This window comes from Halyomorpha halys, unplaced genomic scaffold (assembly GCF_000696795.3).
Source record: "Halyomorpha halys isolate HHAL.00 unplaced genomic scaffold, Hhal_1.1 Scaffold90.1, whole genome shotgun sequence".
Classification (NCBI taxonomy): Eukaryota; Metazoa; Arthropoda; class Insecta; order Hemiptera; family Pentatomidae; genus Halyomorpha; species Halyomorpha halys.
This window is the reverse complement of record NW_027109220.1, coordinates 752,293-764,296: the sequence shown is the minus strand read 5'-3', so window position 1 is coordinate 764,296 and position 12,004 is coordinate 752,293. Positions and strand designations below refer to the sequence as shown.

At 32.3% G+C, this 12,004-nt stretch overlaps 1 protein-coding gene across 2 annotated transcripts in view; it reads left to right on the top strand.

The window, feature by feature from the left end:
* Positions 1-12,004, top strand: part of LOC106677184 (sodium-dependent neutral amino acid transporter B(0)AT3) — an 80,500-nt gene that overhangs the window by 57,642 nt on the left and 10,854 nt on the right. The window contains exons 1-10 of one of the 2 annotated variants that reach the window (XM_014414940.3): positions 563-698; positions 1,695-1,786; positions 2,002-2,235; positions 2,308-2,418; positions 2,564-2,805; positions 7,940-8,078; positions 8,160-8,361; positions 8,759-8,918; positions 9,018-9,180; positions 10,497-10,697. In XM_014414940.3, coding sequence (XP_014270426.1) covers positions 578-698; positions 1,695-1,786; positions 2,002-2,235; positions 2,308-2,418; positions 2,564-2,805; positions 7,940-8,078; positions 8,160-8,361; positions 8,759-8,918; positions 9,018-9,180; positions 10,497-10,697 — 1,665 coding nt within the window. In that variant the 5' untranslated portion in view covers positions 563-577. Of the gene's footprint in view, positions 1-562; positions 699-1,694; positions 1,787-2,001; positions 2,236-2,307; positions 2,419-2,563; positions 2,806-7,939; positions 8,079-8,159; positions 8,362-8,758; positions 8,919-9,017; positions 9,181-10,496; positions 10,698-12,004 lie in introns of those variants that run through there. The other variant, XM_014414939.3, reaches the window with a different exon arrangement.

Below are 12,004 nucleotides of genomic sequence, written 5' to 3'. Positions count from 1 at the left end.
TACCTTATTGTACCTACTTCACCAATACAGGTATAAATATTTGTATGGGAAACAATTCTACTTACGTTCAAGAATACGTGCTGTATATTTTTCCAACTCACATCGAGATCTATTGCTGTTTTTACTAGCAAACTCATTAGTGGTCATTTGTTCTAAAATTCTCAGTGTAACAATTTAAGCTATGTTAAAACTATTGCTAGTAAAATGGATAAGTTTCAGAAAAGCGTTAATTTGTTACCTTCGACAGTAACTCAAATTTTCAATTCATAATTTCATCTCTGCATGGATATCGAAGGATATTTTCTCATCGTCTTAACTATGCACCTGAACTACCTTTCCCTAATGTCTGTCTCTCTACCACATTCTCCTTGGCTTATTTCTTTCACGCCTTAAAAAAAATGATAAAATTTACTTATATTACAAAATTTATCACTCCTAAATATATAATGTATAAGAAAAGATCTAATCTCATGACCTCAACCAATATTATTTTTCTTAGTTTTTATGAAAAATACCCTTACTCATTATATTGTTACATATACTTAAATTTGTTTTAGGTGCTTTTCTCATACCTTTTATGATAATGCTCATCCTAGAGGGTATTCCACTTTTCCTGATTGAACTTGGAATTGGACAGAAGATGCGCCTTGGTGCAGTTGGTGTATGGAACACAATCCATCCTTGGCTAGGAGGCCTAGGTAAACATATAGACTCAGGATCGTTTTTCTAATTATTATACTTAAAGCTAATATTTAATACATATGTATGTAAGTTACGTAATTGCACATATAAACTGATAAAAAAAAATGAAAAGGTTAGCGGATTAACTCTTCTAAATGCGAAAACAAGCAACTCGACCAGCTAACATGCCCCTCTCTCCGCTGATATCGCAGTAACAACACAAACACGCACGCAGACGCTCTCGCACAAACTCTCTCTCGCGCGCACACAGACAAAAACTATTAAATATATTGGCTGAGTGGGCTTTAGGTTAGGCTTGTTAACCTTAGATAAGTAAATGCTTTCTTGAAAAATCGGACAACCGACAGGCTGCTCTATTATATAAACCTTTCTTGGGCATATAGTAATAGTTGCAGTAAGTCTTTGAATTAATTAGGTTTACAGACTTTTAACCTACTGACGCAAGGTACCTATGACCTTAAGGTTCATTACCGAGGGTCGAGCCCATCGCCTCACTATGCATGAGATCAGTTGCATACTTGCAAATGGCTACCAAATAGATCCTACTAAAAACGTTGTGATACCATCAAAGTATCGATACTCTTTCCAATAATCAGCGAAGATCGAAAGAAATGAAATATAATATGGGACCATTTGTGGCCAAAGTGAGTTTAAGCGTCAACATTGGCTGCTTTGTTACTGTAGCGGCACTGGTTTGAATTCGGCCTCGGGGGTTGACTTTTATTTCGTGTAGTGTAAAACGTCCTTGAGTCTTGAATACCTTGTATAATAGGATAACAAACAATGATTTTTTATAAAAACAATTAACTAAACATCTTATCATTTGCTGTTTTTTTTTTCTTACTCTAGTTAAAAACCTGGTACTATTTTAAACTTAACAACTTTTCCATTCAAAACTACTCTTTAACTTTTCTCTAGACTTCTCAGCCTATGAATCAATTTCAATCAAATTTTGTTTTTTTGTATGCTATAATCATTTTTTTTTTTTTCAGGAGTGGCTTCTTGCACAGTTACTTTTTTTGTAACTTTGTACTATAATGTCATAATAACATGGTGCTTCTATTATTTTTTTAATTCTTTCCGGGTAAGTATATTCCTCTTCTTTTAATTGATCAGTAATGATACATATATATATTTGCAATTAGAATACAGATTTTTGTTAATACTCGTAGTTTGTGTAAAAAATTCATGTTCCCTCTAAAAAATGTATATAGTTCTCCAATTTTAACATTAAATACAATTGATATTGGTCATCCTAAAGTTATATGTAGTTATTAATAAAAATTATTTATATTTCAGAGTCCACTGCCTTGGTCTTATTGTCCTGAACGATTCAATGGAACTATCTCAGAGCCTGAACCAGAATGTATTAGGAGCTCTGAGACCGCATATTTCTGGTATAGGGACACACTTGATGTATCGCCATCCATTGATGATTTAGGAGGGCTCAAATGGTGGATTGTCTTATGTCTCCTCTTATCTTGGTTGGTGGTATTTTTCATTGTGATGAAGGGAATACAGTCTTCTGGAAAGGTAATTGTATTATCTTGATACAACTCAATGGTAAACAACTTAATGGTCATATACTAATTAAGTTTTTTTCAGGTAGTGTATTTCACTTCATTATTCCCTTACATTGTTCTCACCATATTCTTTGTGAGAGGAATAACACTTAAGGGTGCTGGAGCTGGCCTCATGCACATGTACACTCCTAAGGTATGTAACCAAGGCAACACAATGGTAAAATACCAACTGGTTTGACTTAATGATATTACACATAAATTTATTTTGTATTATTTTAGACTTTTAAAGAAAGACCTGAAAATCGTTCTCAATATTTTCAGTACAATGTTTTCAACAGGTCGAGAAATTACTCAACCCCAATGTTTGGTTGGATGCTGCTACACAAGTCTTCTACAGTTTTGGCTTAGCTTTTGGATCTCTCATTGCTTTTGGAAGCTATAACCCACCCAAGAATAATTGTGTTAGAGATGTCATCCTAGTATCTATCACCAATGCCATCACAGCCATCTATGCCAGTCTAGTTGTGTTTGCCATTCTTGGATTTAAGGCCATGTCTAACGTTGACAAATGTATGTACAAGTAAGTAACTTCATTATTAACTTTTGCTCTTGGGCACTATTTTATTAAAAACTAAATATTGTAGTTTCCTAAGATTTTGGCTTACCATCAGTTGGAGCAAGAGAGCCAAACCCCCAGAGTCTGGGTTTCCACAAAAGCCTCTAAAAAAATAATAGTTTATTTACTAAATGTGTGGAAAGCCCATTTATTTCGCACCCCTTCCATTTTCACAGACCAGAGAGAACATTTCTTTAGTGTGCTTAGTAGAATCAAAAATGTATGATAAAGTTGGGGACAGCAAAGATTTCAATTCAGAGTATTGTCTATCAAATCTAGGTTATCAAGAACATTTGATTTTCAAGTGATTATTTTGACATAAGCAGAAAAGAAGGCAAGAAGATTGTAAATAAAAAAAACCGTGCCCGTGTAGGCCTCGGCGCGAAGCGCCGAAGCGCCGGGGCGACATATTTCCGTGACAACGTATACTCTATGCTAATATTACATAAATATAAATTAAAATCAATCCAATGTTATATATTTGAAATAATAAACCAGTTCACATATTGAATTCAGATATTTATTTTTGCTTGGTTATACAAAATATTTATACAGTTATACTTAATTCTAAGACTTTATTTCCAATATTCTATTCATAATCGGACGATGGTAGTTTAATTAATTCCAATGAATTTTATTATTATCACCATATTCTTAATTTCATGCATAATTTAAAGATCATCTCAGGCTTCCTTCCCCCACCACTACCTTCTCCGTTACGCTACACTTTTGCCTGCATGACTCTCAGCATCTATAATCCTCTTACCCCCACCACCTCACTCTTACCCATCCCCACCACTACCTTCTCCGTTACGGGACACTTTTGCCTGCATGACTCTCAGCATCTATAATCCTCTTACCCCCACTACTACACTACTAATTACCTCCCCCACAATCTACTTCCGTTACGGGACACTTTTTCTAACATGGCATCCCGCAAAATGATTTATAAGACGTTGTCACGTCAAAAATAAAAGTTTATATAAGTAAAATGTTTAAATGGTTACTATAGTTATCCAATAATGTTTTGTATTAAATGTAAACAAAACAATCTACTTCCGTTACGGGACACTTTTTCTAACATTGCATCCCGCAAAATGATTTATAAGACGTTGTCACGTCAAAATAGTTTAGGTTCTTATAATTTTATCATGAACATGAATTGTACTATCATTATTCATTAATTTTGTAAAAAAAAAAGAAAGTGTATTGTATTTTATTTAAAACAATAAAATCTTGTAATTTATAATGTACAGTAGACTCACTCTAATCTGACACTTACCATTCCAACAAATACAAGTCCAGCCACACCTGTTGAAACCACTTGGTAATGAGTCATTCTTGTCTATTAAATCTTGAAACCTTTCTTTGAGTACATGACTTGTCTGTTGAAGTTAAATGTGATTTATGGTATGTATCTTATCTTCAGGATAATCATTTTGTCTGTTTCATATAAAAAAAACATATGCATACAACTTTATCTGTATCTATCAAATTATAAAAAGATCTAATAATGGGGAAACTCCAACTACCCTAAATAAAATGTTTGGTACTGGCAAATCAATGATTTATGATGTTTTGAGAAACCCTGAAAAAGTTTTGAATGTTTCATAAAATCTATTGCTAGTGATCCTGGTGACTAAAAATTTTGAATTTCCTGAACTTGTTGGTCGATGCCTAATAGAAAACGTGCCCGCTGAAAAATAAACCCAAAGAATGTTATTCTGGTTCATTCTAATGTATTAAGAAACCTAAAGTGTAAAGTTGCTAGTTGTAGGCAATGCAGGAAACTGATGATTCGTGCCCAAAGTTAAGAACTGCTTAGTAAAGAAAAGCTTACCACAAAAAGGTTCTTTGTTTTGGTCAATGCACTTACAGGGCATCCTGAAGAACTAATATTCAGTGTAAAAACTCAAGTTAGAATGATAAAAATGATATACTAATAAAAAAATAATACAATTCTAATCCAACCAATGGATAAGAATATTATTAAAGTTACAGTGGTACATTATAAAAAATGCCTAATGAATATTGTGAGCCAATCACACTGTGAGATATCACAAATTTCGAAAGAATTCAACACAAAATTTGATGTTCTCAGTGTTGCATGTGCCTGGAATCAAGTCAAACAACTGACATTAATAACCTCTTAGAAAAACTTTGGGTCAAATAATTGGCTTCTTACGAAGGGCACCAGCAGTAAGACATATACTGTTGCTCTTGGGGGGGGGGGGGAGGGAAGAGCAGTACTCTCTACAATAGATTGAAGGAAACAGAAATGTCTGTTAATAGTTAACAAAGTTGGTTTATGGAAGCTGACTTACCTGATCTAACTGATGAGGAAATCATTGAAGATATTACTACGGATGAAAAAATGGAAAAAGAAGAAGATATTCAAGAGATATCACCATGTTTTACTGTAAGCAATGATGAGGCTATGTTGACAGTTAACACCCTGTTATGGTCAGCTGAGGAGTGAGGATTAGGCTCAAAACTATTTAAGATAAATCAGTGAGTGAGGCTTTGAAAAGAAAGACAAAACAATTAATGCTTATTTCAAACCTTAAATTTCCTTGTTGTGTTTTATGTGACTTCTTTTGAGTTGTCATTAATGTATTTTATGTGTAAAATCGTTTATGTAGTATATATTATGTTAGGAATGTACTTATATTATAGTTCTGATGTAGCACAGTGCAGAATTTTTTTGTGTATTGCCCCCCTTAGTCTAAACACTCTCTAAGGTGTAATACATTTCTGGCCCCATAACTGTTAAATCATAGAGTCTAGTGTATCTTGATTCATTTCTTAATATTATTTTTTTTTAAAAATCAAATATTGATATGGGAAGATGCTGTATTATTTTGGCCTAGACTCTGGCTCCAGTGACTGAGGTTCAGCTAAGATTCAATACATGTTCTTTATTTTCTTCTTAGTTTGTTCTATTTTTAGCATTGAGAGGGTCTCAAATTGAGGCCATTCACCTGGTCCCAAAATATCCTCCTCATTTGAGCAAGACTTCCATAGCCTTTCTTACCATAGCCAACTAACAAACATGGTTGAACCACTCGTGTTGTCACTTTTCAAGGGAGTTCTTTAGTTTAGACTCTTGTAGCTGATCCCTTATTGCTGACTTTTCAGTGCTGGTATTTCATTTCTGCTTCCGTGATCAACCTGACAAGTTTGTCAAGTATAACCCAACTTTCACTTCCATATGCAAACGTTAAGAGGAAAACTGCTTTGTATATGTGAAATTTCATTGCTTTCCATGCATTCCACTGCCTAACTATGCTACTCCCAATCTGGTAATATATTATCTCTTCCCTGTTTATTCCATTTCATCTGATTTTCCAGACCAGCTTATAATGGTTTCTCAGATAATGTGGTCCGCCACCCCAAGAGCCTCACCATGTATAAGTCTTCATATTCATGTCTGGACAAGACAAACCCTTTGCTTTTAGCATTATTTATCATCATTCTTTTTTGACTAAATTCCTCTTTCCATTCAACTAGGCCTTGCTGTAACCTTACCCTAGACTCTATGAGAAGAACAATGTCGTCAGCATACAGAAGGCTCCAGAAGGCTCTGGATGAGGAAATATATGTGGTCCTGCACTTGAGAGGTATGAACAACATATGAGAAATGAAGCTTCAGGTTATTGGGGTCTTGAGGTTAAAAAATAATCCAACATATCATTCTTCTTTAAAACTAGTGCTGTGTCCAAAAAAGTATATAACCAAAATTGTTTACTTTCAAGACCTGAAAATACACAGTCGATACCTTTGAGACCTTTTGGGCTGTAAAATGTCTTGGGGGAATCAAAAATGATGTGAAGAAAAACTGTGTAATTTAAACATGAATAGAAACCATTTTAGGATAATTTATGTTGAGATTTACAGATAAGATTTGGGCTGTCTGTTACCGATGGAGTTGCTAAATTAAACATCACCTTAGCAACCTTTTAACTGTAGCAGCATTGGTTTGAATCCGTCCTGGAGGGGATCTACTTCTGTTTTGTGGCAGTCTCATGAAATGAAAACTTCATCCTCCCACAGGGGAAATAGTGTGTTAACCTATAGATAACTGACCAGGAAGGGGTTAACAAAAAAAATATGGTGTCGTTGATTATGGTTGCTTATAGCCGAGGGAGTTCAGGTGTCACCATTGCGACCTCGAGTCTGCAGCAGAGCCTGTTCAAATTCGGTCTGATGGGTTGACTAAACTTGACCTTTCTAACCCTTCTAAGATTGGTAAAAAAAGAACAAGAATTGCTTTATCCCTCAAATAATTTGAAGAAGTGTAGAGGGAACAATTCCAGAGAACTTCTTTGTCAGAATGAGTTCTAGTATGAGTAGAAAAAAAGAAGAAAGATTTCTGTTTTTAAGGATGATGAATGACTTATAAAGATTTTCTTGATCCCTAGTTCCTCGTTTTGGTTAACAATTGACCATATTATCAAGTGTGTATTATCAATGTCCTCACCTACATTCCTGGAAATAATACTAGGAAGTTTTCTCATTGATTCTTTATCCACAAGGTTCTTTTCTTGTTTTAATTTGTATAGAATAGCTTATTTCTCAGTTTCCATGTTATTTTCAACCAAAAGGTATTCTTTTCTTCTTGTCAACTTTTCAATCTCTATTTTTAATTTGTTTGGTTTGATCACAGATTTAATTTATTTTTAATCTCTCCTCTAATAATGGGATTTACTTTTCACTTAAAATTGAAATGATTTTGAATTATATTTTCTTTTTAAGTCAAAACCCTGATTTTTGAGTTAGAAGATTGAAGATCAAAATGCTTTTTGAATTTTTAAGTTTTGGATTTTCCTCAAGTACAAATATTGACTATGTTGATGTTAATGATTATTTCACACCCAAGTTATCAAATACAGTCTTAAAAATCTATTTGTTACAATATTCAATTTGAAATTCTGCATGAAACAAAAATACTTTGATTTAACGCTTATAAGCGTAACAAGTGTCAAACTAATGCCTCTTAAATACTTGAAATAATATCAACTCACTCAACATGAATATATTATTCTGGTTTTTTGTCTAAAGATATTATGGTGAATTTTACTTTTGAATACAATTCTAGGAACAAAGTTACATTGATGAACAATAACCTATTATCAACTCTAGAGATTTCTCAAGACCTTTACGATGCCAAAATTAAAGCAGCCAATGCATCTGGCCTTAGTCTACTAGAATGTAGTCTTCAAAAACAACTTGATCAGGTAATTCTTATATTTAAATAAATATTAATTGTGCTCATGTTTATCATGTAAACATAGTATAACCTATCTCTACTACCTTAGGCAGCAGAAGGTACTGGCTTAGCGTTTATCGTCTTCACCCAGGCCATCGTTGAATTGCCTGGTGCCCCTTTCTGGGCTGTCATCTTCTTTATGATGCTGTTGTCACTAGGAATTGGATCTCAGATTGGTATTTTGGAGGGAATGCTATCTTGCATTTTTGATATTGATTTCTTTAAAAGAATCAGAAAACCTTATCTCACAGGTAAGATAGACTCCCTCTTATGGATGAATAAAATACTTGCTAAAAAATTTATAAATGAATATGATATATTAGTAATTAAGTCATTAAAAAGCAGGAAATATTGATCTTATATCATAGAGTAATATAATTTAATGTCAATAATCAATAAACATTAATTTAGATGGAATGGATAGTCTGTGAGATTATTTTTGAACTTATTATTATCAAATATTATATATAATATGATAATATATTTTTTTATTCAAGAATATTTCTTCATTACTTGTTAGCAAATTTATCTCAAAATATACCTTCACATATATTTTTATAAACTAATGTGTGACTGAAAAATTTATATATTTTAAAATTAATTACATAAACAACCAGTGATGTCCTTGAATTTCTTTCTCACCCCTAGGTTTTGTCTGCACAATATGTTTCATCGTAGGTCTCATCTTTGCTTCTGGTGCAGGAGAATACTGGCTAAAGCTTTTTGATAGCTTTGCTGGAACAATCGGACTTGTAATGATAGCACTCTTAGAAATGTTAGCTGTGATGTTCATTTATGGACATGAAAAGTAAGTTATAGTAATGGTACTTCAGGTAAACAAATAACTTGAAAGGTAATTTGTTAGGAAGTGAAATGTTACAGCTTATTATTGGGTTGTTGTTAATAGGTTCACTCAAGATATAGAAGACATGACAGGTTATAGACCTGGCCTCTACTGGCAAATAACATGGAGATTCCTTGCTCCAGCAATTATGAGTTGCATTCTAGTTTCTTCCATTATCTTCAGGATCATTAATAAATCAGTTTATTCTGCATGGGATAAAGATAAGGTACAGTAAGATAACTTTGCCATTTCTTATTCAGTTTGCATGTATAATTTACCAAATTCTTTACAATATTTAGGGTGATGATAATAGAAAAAAAATATTTGTATGTTTTGTAAATACATGATAATAAACCAACAAATTACACCTCACTGTCCAGATGGAAGAATATCCTCAAAAGTTGGCAAGTTCTAGTTCACAATAATTAATTGACTGTGATCAAGGAGAGTATGTATAGAGCCTCCTTATTCTATTATCATTGGAAGCCCAAAAATTTTCCAAAAACCTTTTTTTAATGTATATTTGAAACTTTTTACTGGAAGAAAATAATTTTACACAGATTAATCCCTTACCTCTGGGGTAAAAAAAAAAACCTCAGAGAGACATTTAGCACAGTTTAAATATATAGGTTTCCTAAAACCTGTGATGATGATAAAGGGATCATTGGTTACACAGTGACCTAATTGATATTTGTGAGAAATACATGTTAGTTTAGGTATGGATCATGCACTGTAAAATAAAACGAAACAAGCTTTTCCATATCACTGTGACTGATCCCTGCAACCACACCCATTGTCAGTATCTTCCATAGTCAATGTAGCTCCATCTTGCTCACAGTGCTAAGGAAAAGAGATTAGAATAAGCTGGCAGATAGCTTGAAGTAGTCTGAAAAGACTTTCTACATTACCACATATCCAATTATAATCCTCAAGGAATTGGAGAACAAAAAACAAAATTGATAGACAGAATTAGTAATATCACAGAGCTATATGTCTGGATAGTGGATCAGGTTGTTTTAAAAATGGCTAAAGTTTTGATAGTTTTTACAAAACAACTGGAAAAAATTACACTTATTCCTTTTATATTTCAAGATAAATAAAATTAAGAACTGTATTACATTTAACTTTCTTTTTTTTAGTGCATGATTCAATGAGTGACTAATTAAAATTTTTGTTGTATATATGAAATAGTTGGTCATAGTTACAATCTAGAAGATGATTGTCAGGGAGTAATAATTTCAGTTTCCCCTTTTTTTTTATCTTGGGCATCTATTTTCCCTTGAAGAAGGCCTACCAAGTGGGCCAAAAATTCATCTTATACTGAATAGATCTTCCAGAGTAGTGAAGATCTATTCAGTATATAAGTATGTAAAATTTTTACCACCTGGTCCTGACCAACATCTCCTTGGCTAATTTTGTTTAAAATATGAAAGTTAAAAAAATCATATTAATTATATACTTATATATTTAATGATAATATCTTAATCATTTTTAATGTACGTCATTTTTCATTACTTATACATGTACAATTTATCCTCGCAGGGTGAGACAGTGGAAAAGGAGTATCCAAATTGGGTGATGGGAATAGCAGTGGCCATTATATCTTCAACTGTACTTCCTATTGTGTTGGTCTTCCTCCTCAGAAGATTCCAAGTTGTAAAACTTGATGTTGACATCCATCAAGGAGCAATCAGAAGGATAGACACTACGGTGTCTACAAAGGAGATGATCAGAGATGTGGATGTAAGTAATATAAAAGAAAAATAATCCAACAATAATAAATTAGATAAACTTTTACTATAACTGGTTTAGTTGTATGTTTGGTTCAGGAGCCTTTTGATTGGGTAATAAAGTAAAAACTTAATTTAAGTATGCATTATATATTTTTTTCACATAAAAAAAGAGTTTCACCGTCAACTGCTTAATTTCAGTCTAAGAAATAATATATACTAACAAACACCAACACTTAAAAATAAAGGAATAAAAGAAAAATAAATAAAGGAATAAATCAACCCTGGCATTATTCTTGGGCAGTAAAAATTTCAATCAGATTAGAACATACATGTCTCCTGTTTATCTCTTTGCTCACTTAAAGATTAGGCACATGTTGTACAGATGCATTTCGTGAGACACGAACAATTGTAAATTGTAGGAACAGTGCAAATTGACAATGCAACACTTTTTTGCACTATGAAAAACATGTCATGGTTGTATGGCATAGCTGTAGGTAGAGCCACAGTATTCAGATTCCTTTAATAAAGAAGAGATATGGAATGTAAAATATATACATAAATATAGGTTATTAACTATGTTTTTCAGTATAGAAATATTAATATTCCAAAATATGGATTATTTTTTTCTAAAATTAAAATTATAAATATATGATGTTCTGATATTTGTTTATTTTCATTTAATATATTAATTTAAGTTATTATTACTAATTCATTAATCAATAAAATTAATAAATATATTAATCAATAAATTCAGAACTCTCAACTGAACTATTATCATTCAATTCTTTTAGTTAAAATTAGGAAAAGATGGTCAGGGGTGCGGTCAGAAAAAATAATACATAAATAAACAAAAACTTATTTATTTGTGCCAACGTTTCGACCTGAGTTTCAGACATTCATTAGGACTCAAAAAACAAAAAAGAGATAACAACCATCACTCAGAGCAAAATAGAAACAAGTTGAAAACTAAAAATCAATATTTAGATTTTGATAATTTAGGAGCGTCGATATTTTATTCTCAATATTATCTTTTATGCATTTTTAAAATTATAACTTCTTCTGTTCAAATTTAGTAGAAGTACATGAATATATAGTATAGAAGTACCATATAGACGAACAAAGCAACAAATCTTAGCCATTAACATCATAATAATAATACTCATCAGAACTTAAAAATAATAATTTTTAATTAAAAGTGAGGTGTTTATAGTTTATAAACTATCATAACTTGTCCATGATCATAACTTCACCAATAGAGAATGGGTAAAAATACTGTTAAGATAAAATAAGGAAGAAGAAATTAAATTTTTTTTTTTT